The sequence below is a fragment of the Prionailurus bengalensis genome, chromosome A3 (assembly GCF_016509475.1).
Source record: "Prionailurus bengalensis isolate Pbe53 chromosome A3, Fcat_Pben_1.1_paternal_pri, whole genome shotgun sequence".
In the NCBI taxonomy this organism is placed as follows: Eukaryota; Metazoa; Chordata; class Mammalia; order Carnivora; family Felidae; genus Prionailurus; species Prionailurus bengalensis.
In genome coordinates, this window is record NC_057354.1 from 35,274,040 (window position 1) to 35,287,729 (window position 13,690).

The 13,690-nt window shown below is 42.8% G+C and overlaps 1 protein-coding gene across 10 annotated transcripts in view; it reads left to right on the forward strand.

The window, feature by feature from the left end:
* Positions 1–13,690, forward strand: part of PLCB4 (phospholipase C beta 4) — a 420,321-nt gene that overhangs the window by 297,564 nt on the left and 109,067 nt on the right. For all 10 annotated transcript variants that reach the window (XM_043602872.1, XM_043602876.1, XM_043602879.1 and 7 more), the window contains 2 exons: positions 7,872–7,951; positions 10,939–10,992. In XM_043602872.1, coding sequence (XP_043458807.1) covers positions 7,872–7,951; positions 10,939–10,992 — 134 coding nt within the window. The remainder of the gene's footprint in view (positions 1–7,871; positions 7,952–10,938; positions 10,993–13,690) is intronic.

Genomic DNA, 13,690 nt, shown 5'->3' on the forward strand with positions numbered 1-13,690 from the left:
CTCTTGGGTCTTTTAGATTTGAAAAGTTTATCAGAATTATTATTGACTTCCCAAGGGCTTTTGAGATTACCATTTAGCTGTCTCTCTACTGAGCTTTTGTTTTTTCTGCGAAATTCCCAATTGCTGTTTGGATGCCAGTTTCAGTAGTTCACTATTGGTCATTAGTACAGGCTCCTTAATTTCCCCTTTGATCCTGGGTTTTTTCTGCTGAATTGTATCTAGGATTGCCAAATTTAGCTCCTTGATTATGCATGAGAGTCCTCCACTTCTCTGTTATCTTGTACTCCTCTCTCTCAGGGTAGCAACTGTGGTGACTTTCAGGCTCCGATGCCCGATTCATTCTTGCCATCAAGGCTGTCTTTGTCTCCCACTTTGCCTTCTGTCCCAGGCCAGAAGGGAATTTCCAGCACTGTCATGGATATCTCCTATGACTGACACTGAGTGCATTCTGCCTGCATTTTCCTCTCTTTAGGAGAACCTTGAGGAAGTCGCTGATGTGAAAGAGAAAGTTTTATTTTTCCCTCTTAATCTGATGTAGAAGTTGGTCTGTGATATGCAAACATTGGTAGATCTGCTTCTATTTAATTTCCGAATGGATTCAGAATCCTAGATGAGCACATTTGAAGGTTTAAAAATGTGATTTTTTTTTTTGTCAAGTCCTGCCTAAATCACCAGACTCTCTGATGAGGTTTGGGGGTGTTGGTGGGGTTCAGGGCTGACGGCCAAGAAAGAATTCTTGGAGACGTCTTTGATACAGAAAGGTGATTTTATTAAAGCACGGGGACAGGACCCATGGGCAGAAAGAGCTGCACTGGGGTTGTGAGGAGTGACTGGTTATATACTATGGAGTTGGGAAGGTAGAAGCAAATGGGAAGTTTCCAAAGAGATTTCCATATGCTAAAGAAGACTCACAGGATACTGGAGGCCTAGCTATTGTCAAGCTAAGGTTGTTTTCCCTCTAGTAAGGCATTAACATTATGACAGTAGGACCTTCCGGGAGAAATGGTACAATCTGTATTTGCCTCAAGTATTTGTCAATGGGCTGCAGGTTATAAGGAAATTTAATTTTACCTGTCATTTCCTTCTTGCCTTTGTTCCTACATCACTATGGAGGGGTGATGTTAGGGCCCCCAGAAACTGAGTCTACAGATTTCTGAAGATTAGGCTAATTGTTAAGATTGCCTTTCTCTCATAATTTACTAAGATATTTGTAAACTGATGGAGACTCATGTCCTGTATGACTGTGATCTCTATCAATTAACCTTTCCTTTCCTTTCCTTTGTGTTTTGGGCAGCCAGGAGTGCCTGAAGAATATCACACAGGTCCCACCTGGGGATGGGGATGTGCTAGCTTGTGCTTTGTCCTCAGCCTGACTCAAGCTCCCTCATCCACAGGACCAGTGGTGGTGTGGGTTATGTTCTGATCATGTACCCCAGCTCTGGGAAACAGACTTCCGTCTTGCTTCTCTACCAGTTCTCCAATAAGGGTTCTTCGCAAAGCCCAGGCCTGTCCAGATTCTGTGCTTGCCTCTCTCAGAACCTAGGGGAGCTGTCACTTCTAACTGGCATCCGCAGGGCCATCTCTTGCTGCCTCCTGAGATCCTGGAATGTTGCCAGCAGCTGGATTTCCTGTGGAACATCCTTTGAACCAACTTCCTTCTGGCTGCCTGCTCTGCATTTGCAATGCTTGTAACTTTCCTTGCAATGCTTTAGCACAGGGGTGCCTGGGTGGCTCAGTCAGTTAAGTGTCAGACTTCAGGTCATGATCTCACTGTTCGTGAGTTCAAGCCCCACATTGGGCTCTGTGCTGACAGCTCAGAGCCTGGAACCTGCTTTGGATTCTGTGTCTCCCTCTCTCTCTCTGCCCCTCCTCTCTCTCTCTCTCTCTCTCTCTCTCTCTCTCTCTCTCTCTCTGTCTCTCTCAAAAATAAGTAAACATTAAAAAAATTTTTTTTAATATTTTAACACATGTGTGTGTGAATTTAAACCAAAACAGGGCAATGAAGGTTTAAAATTTGAAGTGTCTCAATTGGCAGTCCTCACCCTAAGGGTGGTTAGTTAGCATTTGAAAGACTTGAATCAAAAGCTTCTAGGCCATTCATTATATTTAAATTATACCTCAATAAAATTGTTTAAAAACAAAACTAGACAAGCCTATCCTCCTGTGGCCACCTCCACACCCTCTTCAGTTATCTGTATCTGTGATCAGTAGCAGATGCTCCATTACTAGGACTGCATGATTGTCATCTGGAGGGCCTGTTGAAATGCAGGTTGCTGGGCCCCATTCCCAGAGTGGCTGTGTGGGTAGATTTTGGGTGGGACCTGAGAATTGGCATTTCTTCTTCTTCTTCTTCCTCCTCCTCTTCTTCTTCTTCTTCTTTAATGTTCATTTATTTTTGAGAGAGAGACAGAGAGCAAGCAGGGGAAGGGCAGAGAGAGAGGGAGATACAGAATCCAAAGCAGGCTCCAGGCTCTGAACTGTCAGCACAGAGCCCGACCCGGGACTCAAACCTACAACTATGAGATCATGACCTGAACTAAAGTCGGATGCTTAACTGACTGAGCCACCCAAGCACCCCTCTTTTTTTTAAGTTTGTTTATTTTGAGAGAGAGAGAGTGCAAGTAGGGGAGGGGCAGAGAGACAGGGAGACAGAATCCCAAGTAGGCTTCACACTGTCAGTGCAGAGCCCATCTTGGGGCTCGAACTCATGAACCATGAGATTATGACCTGAGCTGATAGCAAGAGTTGGACATTTAGCTGACTGAGCCACCCAGGTGCCCCACTTCCAGCTTTCTAAACTGTCCTATAAGCTCCCCAGGGGTTCCAATGTACACCCAGCTCTAGAAACTACTAATCTGGTCTCTGAGTGATATCCACGTAGTTTACTTATAACAGTGTACCAGCTGAAAATGTCTTGCTTCCCCTGTCCTCAAAGTTAAATATTGACAATTTAATGGCAACTAATCCTAACTTATCTTAACAACTAAAATTATTCACCTTGCATATAGGGACCCATAAGAGAAAACACGTAGGATTCTACCTACAGTGTCTTTATTTTAGAGTCTGAACCCCTTTAAAGCTCAAATGCCTGTCTGAAACCAAGTTTCTAGTTTAATGTGTAAAGATATAGGTACTCCACTGATTATTCATCTGGAGATATGTGAAACGTTGCAATTTTACATCTTAAGCACCTTATAAAGGGTCTTGTCCTACTGTAACCTTAGACCCTGTGGAGATCTTTACTTGAAAAGCTTCATAGTTTGCCCCTAGTGCATGGTGTAAGGGAGGAAAAATAAATTTCCCTCTACCCTTCTGAGTTCTTGGCTGAGATACCCACCTTTAATAAAAAGAGATTAACGGGAGAAAACCAAATTTAATTATGTGTGTACAAGACCCCCACAAGACAAGAAAGGCTCTCTGATAATCAGATAATTGAGGTTTATATGCCATCCTGAGCCAAGGAGAAGAAGGGGGTAAGGGTCTGGGGTTTCAAAGGCAAGGGACACAATCGGGGGCACCTAAGTGGCTCGCTCAGTCAGTTAAGTGTCCAACTCTTGATTTCAACTCAGGTCATGATTTCACGGTTTGTGAGTTTGAGCCTTGCATAGGGCTCCTTGCTGACTGTGGAGTCTGCCTGGGACTCTTTCTCTCTTCCTTTTTCTATGCCCTTCCCTTGCTTATGTGCATTCTCGCTCCCAAAATAAATAAATGAATTTAAAAAGAAAAAGGCAAAGACAATTCACAGGAAGATGGGAAGGGCAAATGTTTGGTAAACAAATCATTATCATGCTCTTTGGAGAAGACCTTCTTTTTGTATTTTTTTTAATTTGTTTATTTTTGAGAGAGACAGCATGAGCGGGAGAAGGGCAGAGAGAGAGGGAGACACAGAATCCTAAGCAGACTCCAGACCCCGAGCTATCTGCAGAGAGCCTGATGTAGGGCTCGAACTCAGGAACTGTGCCATCGTGACCTGAGCTGAAGTCAGCTACTCAAATGACTGAGCCACCCAGGCGCCCCCGGACAAGACTGTCTTATGTTAAAAAAAAGAAAAACAGAAAAAACTGTTGTCTTTGGTAATAGCTCTCTTCCTTGTACAAGCCCCCTAACTAAATTCTTTTAGGCAGTTAAGAGAGAGGTAAAAAGCTCTTCTTGAGTTCATTGGGCCTTGATTGTCTTCAGCTCAAGGAAATCCACATGCCAGAGTGGCACATTCTGGGGTTGTCTGCCCTGGAAAAGATTAAAAAATGAGAGGACCCAAACAAGAACAGCATGCCAGGGAAGTGCAAAGACTGCCGATTTGGACATCCAAATTGATCCTTCGGGCTGGTTCCCTGCATGCAGGCTGCGCTGGCCCACTTACGAAGGCCAGACCAGAGGGAGGCACCCAGTGTAATAGGAATCATAGGGTGGGTGTGTCATCACTGAGCCAATGAGTGTGCTCAAGGTGTGTCAGGGAATGACCCTTCTAGAAACATGCAGCCCTGGGCTTGAAGGTGCATCTTTTGGGGCATGATGTAGACTGTTAACATATGTGCTTATTTTCAGCAATTCAAGAAAACTTACCTAAGTTGCCTTTTTGTTTTTGTTTTTGTTTTTGGCTTCTTTTAATCTGAAAACATTCAAAGAAGTTCATGTGCCTCTAGCTCACCCCTAGTGCAACTTCCCAACTAAACTCTGGGGTTCTACTGACACCTGCTGGCATCTCATCTATTTTATGTTGAAAACAACAAAACAAAACACTTCACCTATTTCCTTAAGTCTTTTGGCCTTAATATGCTAGGTGTGCATTATCTGGAAGACAGGAGAAAGGAGGAAAGTCCTGATAGGACCTTGTCATGCCAAGGAGGGAGATGTGTGAACAAGCCCCGAAGAGGGGCCGATAACAAAGTTCTTCCTGCCTCTCAGCTCTGCACCAGCTGCTCTGTGATCTTGGGCAAGGCCCTTGACCCTCACTTCTACCATCTCAGAAGAAGCAACAACCTCCCCCATCCCAGCGCCCTTTAGGGCTCGTGAGGATTCTGTTGGCATTTCCCCCTAACTAATGCACGAGTACTCTCACTGGACTGATGACCTCAAAGGTCACACATGGAGACCTTTCGGTCACAACAAACAAGAACCTTCACCAGCATTGTATTTTCAAAAGATGGGTGAAAGTTGTTTCAGCCTCCTCAAAGCCTGGTATCTCTATAATTTATTTTTAGAAACAACTACATCAGAATGCTCAGAAAAAGCCAGTGAACAGTCTCGGATTGTCCACTTTTTTATCCCTGGATACCATGGACTCTGTGTTTTGGAACACGTAACAAGCCTTCAGGTTGAGAAAAATGCCTCCCAGTTAATGCCAACCAAATTATTTGCTTTTCTGTCTTCTCTTGGGAAACTGTGTGTGAGCCTGTAGTTTATTAGCCCAATAACAGGTTATTTGATAGTCCCCAGGGAATTATACTCCCATATTTAATCTGACAGAGAAAGTGAAGGCTGCTGATGAAAATAATTGAGCATTTCTTTAATGCTACTATTGCCTTTCTTCCTCATGCCTCAGGATCCTGGTTTCACCATCAGGAGGCTTTCAATGCTGTTTACGTCCTCAGGAAATAGCCTTTTCTAGTTGTGGAAGGAAATTTACCTCTCATGGCTCCTAAGTCCTTCTTTAGAAAGCCGTTAGGTATGATTGAAGCATAAAGAAGAAAGCCAAAACTCTACTAGATTCACATCCACCAGGATAGCTACTGTCAGCATGAAAACAAAACGGAAAATAACAGGTGCCAACAAGGATGTGGAGAAATTGGAACCCCTGTTCACTGTTGGTGGGAATGTAAAATAACACAGCTGCCATGGGGAACAGAATGGTGGTTCCTCAAAAATTAAAAACAGAGGGGTACCTGAGTGGCTCAGTAGGTCAAGCGTCCAACTCTTGGTCTCTGCTCAGGTCATGATCACGGTTTGTGAGTTTGGGCCGCACGTCAGTCTCTGCACTGACAATGCACAGCCTGGTTGGGATTCTCTGTCCCCTCTTTCTCTGTGTCTATCCCACTTGCACTTGATCTCAAAATAAATAAACTTTAAAATTTTTTTTAATGAAAAATAGAATTACTACTTGGTCCAGTAATTCCACCTCAGAGTATCCAAAAAAACTGAAAGCAGGAACTTGATGAAATATTTGTGCACCCCTGTTCATAGAAGCATCGTTTGCGATAGCCACATTAATCACAATAGCAACCCAAGTGTCCATTAGTAGGTGAATGAATACACCAAATGTGGTCTACACCTACAATGGAATATTATTCAGCCTTAAAAATGAAGGATGTTCTGTCACCTGTTGCAGCCTGCCTGAGCCTTGAGGACATTATGCCAAGTGAAATAGGGCAAATTTGTCAAAGGGCAAATACTGTATGGCTCCATTTGTAAGGAGAACCTAGAATAGGCACATTCATAGGGACAGAAAGTAGAATCGTGGCTGCTAGGGTTGGGGGTGGGGAGAGGAAAACGGGGAGTTGTTTAAGGGGGAGAGAGGTTCAGTTTTGCAAGAAGAAAGAAGTTCTGGAGATGGATGGTGGTGAAGGCTACATAGCAGTGTGAATGTTATTTAATGCCATTGAACTAACTGTTCCTTAAGAATGGTTAAGATGACATTTTTAATGTTGTTATTTTCTCACAGTAGATTAAAACCACACACATTTGATAGAACTCAGTCTTTACCACTGGCCTTTGCAATGACTAAATCACTAGTATTATGTTGTGCTGTCTGGCAGAATGTTCTATAATGATGGGAATGTTCTTTATATGTGCTGTCTGATATGGTAGGCACTAGCCCCACGTTGGCTTTGGAGCACTTGAAATGGGGTTAGTGAAAGGGAAGCACTGAATTTTACTTTTATGCAGTTTAAATAGCCACATGTGGCTAGTGGCTACCATACTGGACAGTGCAGATTGAATATACATCTATATTACTGTCGACTCCAAATTTTTTCCCCTTCCTCAGCACAAAGCTATAGCAGTCACACTATGAACCAAAGAAGGGGAGGTACTGGCTTTTGTGGAGGCCCCAGCTCTGTTTTAACCCCCAATGTCAATTTGTTACAAAGCATGTTGCCAAGAGTGTGATTCTTTATTTTAGCAACTTGGTATGGCATTCATTGGCATCAGTTGTTGGACCCAAGGGCAGAGTTGGCCTTAATTCATAGGCTAGCCTTTTCTAGCAGAATGTCCTTAAGAGACCCAAATTCCTTTATTGCCATGCAGTCTTCCTTCACTTTTCCTTGTAAATCCATGGAGTGATGTTATGAGCTAAAACTGAGGTTCCAAATCCTTAAACAGAAATTATGTAAGCACTTCACTGTTTGCTCTGGATACCCTGGCAATCAGTACATGCTTTACTTTTTAAGGCTTTGCTGGAAAACACAGACAGGTAAGATATGTAAGAAATTCTTAGATTGAAATAGAATCACATGATAAAATTGATGAACCCCAAATGCTCTCATCTTCTAAAATGGGAATAGCTAAATATGTCATAGTGTATTGTATAATGTTGCTTAGAAATAATGAAGATTGCCAGCGGCTGAAAAAGGACTTCTATTTAAACAGGCTACAACTGGAAGGTTTAACAAGTCATTCAGGGGGCAGCGTTCCTTTGTGACAATCCAGCATTTAATGATGCTATAGATGTTACATTTATCTTCATGGAAAGAATGAAAGCTGTTTATTAAAGAATAAAGTATGGCACCAGAATGAAGATTGCTCTGTGGTGGGGAGGAGATAAACAAAGCGTTTACATTATTCTTATGCAAAATGGATACAGGCTATCCAATAAAAACCACCATTTTTAGCTCGTAGTTTTACTCATCAGGAATGCTTTCTCTTTCTCTTTTCAGCAATGGGTAGAAGGACTGAGATCAATCATACACAACTTCAGGGCCAACAATGTCAGTCCAATGACCTGCCTCAAAAAACAGTGAGTTTTGTTATATCACTCTTTGTTCTTGGCTGTTAAAAAGCAAAAGGTCAGATTAGGAGATAAAGGCTTAGTATATGGCCAGGCGGCATCTTACTTGTCTTCCCCTCCATGCTCCTGACCTTGAAGAGGAAGTTCCCAATATATATCTGTACTCTCAGGCCACTTGGCAAGGTGTGTATGATAAACCCGTAGTCCAAAACAGATGTGAAAGGAATGGTTGATGGCAGGAAGATGCTGGAACCTCAGCATCCCCTGCCGTATCCTCTAGGTAGTAGGCACTGACCTTTGTGTCTCCAGACAGAGTGCTGATCGTTAGTTTTCCATGCCTAGGGAGATATGTAGTTGGATGCTGTGGTAGCTGGAGCCTCTATTGTGTGAAACTGAGAATTGGGGAGTGTGGCCAAGAGAAGCACTTACAAGAGCACCCATTGCTAGGGTCAAAAAGAGCACTGGCCCGGGGACTGTTCAGCACACAGTCAGGGATCCAAACATACTGGCCTTACCCCCGTTCACTGTATCCAAAAATGCAGCAGGGGGTGAGTTGGGGGGTGACAATGCACCTCACTGGTAGGTTTGTAACCCTTATGAAGTTATTCCATCGGGGTGACTTGAAAGTTACTCAGGTAGAAATCCTAGCCAAAGCCAAAGTCAGACTGTTGAAAGAGCAGCAATCAGCAGAGGAGTGGGGCCTCCTGCCATTATAGGGCCACTGGTAGGCAGTTGTAGGTGCAGAAGGGAACTACACTGAGAAATTATGGAAATAAGCCTTCACTCTCAACCTGGCCTAGCAGCAAAGGTGTGATTCCTTGGACTGTCAGGCAGGAGGAAGAGAAGTCAGCCCTTGGGGCACTTTCATCCTTACTTTTGGTCCCTTTGGCAGGTGCTTTAAGAATATGTGCTCTTGACTAAGATCCTAGTTGGGCTGCTTAGTTGTTGGGTGACTCTTGGCAAGTTCTTAGCCTTGTGCCTCACTGTGCCAATCTGTGACTGGAGATGGTCACCATAACTCATTTTACAAGATTATCTCACAGGTGCAGTGAGGTCCTGGAAAATGCCCAGCCCAGTGCCTGGCTCCCAGTCCTCCTTCATTCACTATTAGTAGTTTTGATTTATATGCCATCCCTCCTATATTCTTTCCATCATCTTAGTAAGGGGTAGTTAGTCTTGTAAATACCTCTTTGTTGTGCAGCGACTTCTCCTTTTCTTCTGCAGTTGCTGTGGCATATTTTCTTAAAAATAAAGAGCCACGGTGGATATTTGATGTTACAGTTTGGGTATTGATTGAATCCAAAGGATCTGAGACTTAGAGAATGCCCACTTACACCTGAGGGACCCCAATATCCGTATCTGGACATACGATCTTACCTGTCCCCAGTGGTATCATGCTCAAATCCCTTTATAGAGCTGGTGTTCATCCATCCACCAGCCACCATAAGGGTTAGCTCATCAAGAGGTCACACCTGCCCACTTCTACAGAGAATTACACTCTGCTGAAGGGGAGTCGCTGTGCCTGGGAGACTGTACTCCTCCCTCTTCCTGGTGGGAAGCCCATGCCTGATGATGGGCTAGCACAGGATACAAAAGGCTAGCCCCCATGCCACCAAGTCGGATGCACATCACACTCCAGAGCTCCCCATGGCATCAGGCTAAAGCCCCAGCAGAGACCACAGCTTTGTGTGACTGTTCTCCCTGCCCTTTCTGCTTCCCTCACGCTTAGTGTCTTGAAAACATCAGTTGAAAAGGAGTCACTTGTGCTTCTAGGAAACTGACACAGGACAGAAACTTTACCAATTTGTCATATTCTGCTTTTAGCAGAATTTTATTGACTGGAAACAATGAGAATGTGAATTAATAGCTAAGAACAGTCTTCCCATCAATGTACAAATAAACGTTGTGGGTCCCCATGTGTCAGGAAAGCAATGAGTTGCTTCCCGTCAATTTGAGTTAATGAACTTCTCTTACTATTGGAAGTTAGGGAAGATGCCCATTCGATCTGTGCTTTGCTGCACTGGGAGCTGAGAGTGGAGATCCCTATGTGTCCTCAGGATAAGGTTGGCTGGTGTCAGCATGCAGTTGCATTTCCTACCACCTTAACAGAGATTATTTTTCTTTTAATATTTTGCCAGAATTTTTTTTTAACTTTGAGAGAGAGCAAGAGAGTGCAGGGGAGGGGCAGAGAGAGGGAGAGATAGAAACCCAAGTAGGCTCCACGCTGTCAGTGAGGAGCCCAATGCAGGACTGGAACTCATGAACCATGAGATCATGACCTGAGCCGAGATCAGTTGGTTGCTTAACTGACTGAGCCACCCAGGCACACCCTTAGGAGAGATTATTAAGGATGAGGCCAGTCACCAAGTAAGTACCCACAATTTTTTTTGCTCAGTGCAAGCACCCAATTTTCTAATTCATCCAGGGTTGCTGAGAAAAGTACAGAACTCCCAGTTAAATTTAAATTTAAGATAAGTAGGGGCGCCTGGGTGGCGCAGTCGGTTAAGCGTCCGACTTCAGCCAGGTCACGATCTCGCGGTCTGTGAGTTCGAGCCCCGCGTCAGGCTCTGGGCTGATGGCTCAGAGCCTGGAGCCTGTTTCTGATTCTGTGTCTCCCTCTCTCTCTGCCCCTCCCCCATTCATGCTCTGTCTCTCTCTGTCCAAAAATAAATAAACGTTGAAAAAAAATTAAAAAAAAAAAAAAATAATAAATTTAAGATAAGTAATAGTTCTTTAGCATAAGCATATCCTGTGCAGTATTTGGAACATACTTGTAAAAAACATTATTATTTTTCTGAAGTTCTAATTTAACTGAGAGTCTTGTATTTGTATTTGCTAATTGTGACAGCCATAAATTCATCTCACAGTGTATTATTGTCTCTGACCTTCAGAATAAATGTTCTTTGTTTGAATGAACTTTCTTTTAAAGTTCTTACCTGGATTGAAGTATCCCTCTTAAGAAACATTAAAACAGTGTTGTTACCGTTGTTTTCCAGCTGGATGAAATTGGCGTTTATGACCAACACAAATGGTAAAATTCCAGTTAGGAGGTAAGTCGATCATTCCTGTCTGTATTTCATACCCTGGGTTGACCCTCATGATACCAAACCAAAGAGAGAGCCCTTCACAAGTGATTGTTAAATGCTTTCACTAAAGATATTTCTAGAAGCTTATTTTAAATCACTCCATCAAACGCTGTGTTCAGTTTGTAAAAACCATTTGTGGATGTAAACTTGCATTTTTCCTCACAATGGATAGCATTAACTCTGCTTTGATGAAGAACGTCCGAAGATGTATCAGTATTCTTTATATCTTCAAACAAGTGGGCTTTGAGGATTTTAATGTCTTTCGTCTACTTGCCCTAAGCAACCATTCGCTAAAATTAAAGAAGTTGTATTGTGCACCTGTAGCAGAAGTGTATATAGACTGTGTCTTCAGAAGTGTGGTGCCTCTGGACAGTGCTGCTTGTTCTGGGCCTTGCTGTTCCTCTGGTGGCCAGTGGGAAGGGGGAGGTAGACTCCTTTGGCTTCTTGCCACTTAATCTCTAGGTGTACCATTGCTGACACCACACACTCTTCAGAACTGTCACTTTATCCCCTCACTCTGCCCAAGTTAACAGTGGCAGTGAAAAAACAATGGCAGTAAAGCCCGAAAGGAATCAAGAAGGAAGGGGAAAAAAATGAAAACATGAAAAAGATGTGTCTTCCACATGGGTTCTTTAATACTTAAGCTGGTATGTTTCACCCTCTGAGGATTCCTCATGCTTCCGTCTTTTCTGCCTCTCTACTCCCTCTCTGGTGTTAGGATTTGCTAATGGTCTGTGGGTACACCCAGAAGCTCTTGAGATGGCAGCAATAGGGATTATTTGCCAAACTCTCCTGGTATCTTTTTGGCTGGCATTTGTGTAAGCACTTCATGGAAATTTCTGAAGCTGGAGTGGGCATCATCTGTCCCCATGAAACCAGGAGTGTGTTTGGATTCATAAGCCCAAGCCCACAGCCTGAATTAGTCCCGGGTTTCCCGGATACCAACCCATTCTTCCAGGATTCTCCAGACTTAGGTTGATGTTGACTTCCTCTCTGGATACTACTTTAGCAAAGAAGCCAACGGAAACAGCAACAAATAAAACCCAGAGCTACTAGGTAGAATCTTGTCTTAGAACTGCCCTATCTTTCAGAGATGAAGTGAACAGGTCCCCAGCTGCATCGCATTTGAGCAAGCGCATTTGAGCAGTGGCTTGCTGATCACACTTAGCCATTTCTGACTTTTCTCCATCTCCTTCTCTGCCAGGCACTTCATTCTGCCTTGACATTTCCATTCTGTTTCCCCATGAGGTTATCACTATACTCTCTCAAAATCGCTCTTTTCGCATTTAACAGAACTGTCCTAGAAGTCATCATTTTTCTTAATTCTGTGTTCTGTAACAGCCCATGTGACATGACAGAAATATCAATGAGGAAATTAAAAGCATATGAATCATAAGACCATGGACAGTATTTTTACTTAACCTTTTATTGAGGGCTTACCAAGTTGTAGACCTTACACATGTGTTGTGGTCTTTACAAATCGAGATGTAGGATTCTCTGCTTTTTGTTAACTTACTAGCAAATCAATTTTGTGTCTACTCTAGAAAAAAGTAGACCTTAAAACAAAAACAAAAAACCCAGTTAGCACCCTTGATTGATAATTGTTGGCAAAGATACTTTACACTGATCTTTATTTCACTTAAAATTCTTTGCAGGGCACGTGGGTGGCTCAGTCAGTTAAGCATCCAACTTCAGCTTAGGTCATGATCTCATGTCCCGTGTGTTTGAGCCCTGCGTCGGGCTCTGTGCTGACAGCTCAGAGCCTGGAGCCTGCTTCAGATTCTGTGTCTCCCTCTCTGTCTCTGCCCCTCCCCTGCTCACACTCTGTCTCTCACACTCTTAAAAATAAATAAACATAAAACAAAAAATTTAAAATCCTTTGCTCTGTTGAGCAATAGCAGGACAATTATTTTAATGTATCCCAGCATCCTACAGCTAAGTACATTTTTCTTTAAAATTTTTCTTTAAACTTAGCACAGACAGCAGTGTGAATAGAAATGTATATTGGATCTGTTTTTACATGCTTTACTGTCCTGCTTTCTCTTCCAAGATAAGGTTCAGGAAATGGATGAAGTAGAAACACATAGATTGCAATCAAAGCACTTCTAACTAGCAATTCTGGTTTCATTTATATGTATCCTACTAATCAAGCCATTGTTAGACAAGATTGGAAGTCTTTTATGATTTCAAAGATCTTTATCTAGCATGTTCACATGCAAAATTATTACCATCCTTATGTCGTTTTCTTTAGCTCTCTTTGCCATGAACTCTTTGGTGCCTGCCAGTATTAACAGGTGTTTGACACAAGACATCTGTTATTTGGGGGCAATTTGTTAAAGTTGATGGAGAATTGATAGCAAGCCAGAAAAAAGCGGTAAGTCTTCTGGTAGATGAGCTGCCAAGGGCTAGGTGGAAATTGTTCTGAATGTTTTAATGGATATGAAGAGTAAACACTTTTAAAATGTCATTTTATCACTATCATTCTGGAGTTCCTAAAATGGAAACTATTACTATAGTGTGCATGCTGTTAAAAAGGGTCTGGCTTCATAGTCGTTACATAGCTTGGGAATGGCCCCTGCTCTTGAGTATTAACCAAAATATAATATCCAGGAAGTTGCAGGAATGATTAATGAGGAAAGTCTTAACTCTTTATCTCCCTCTT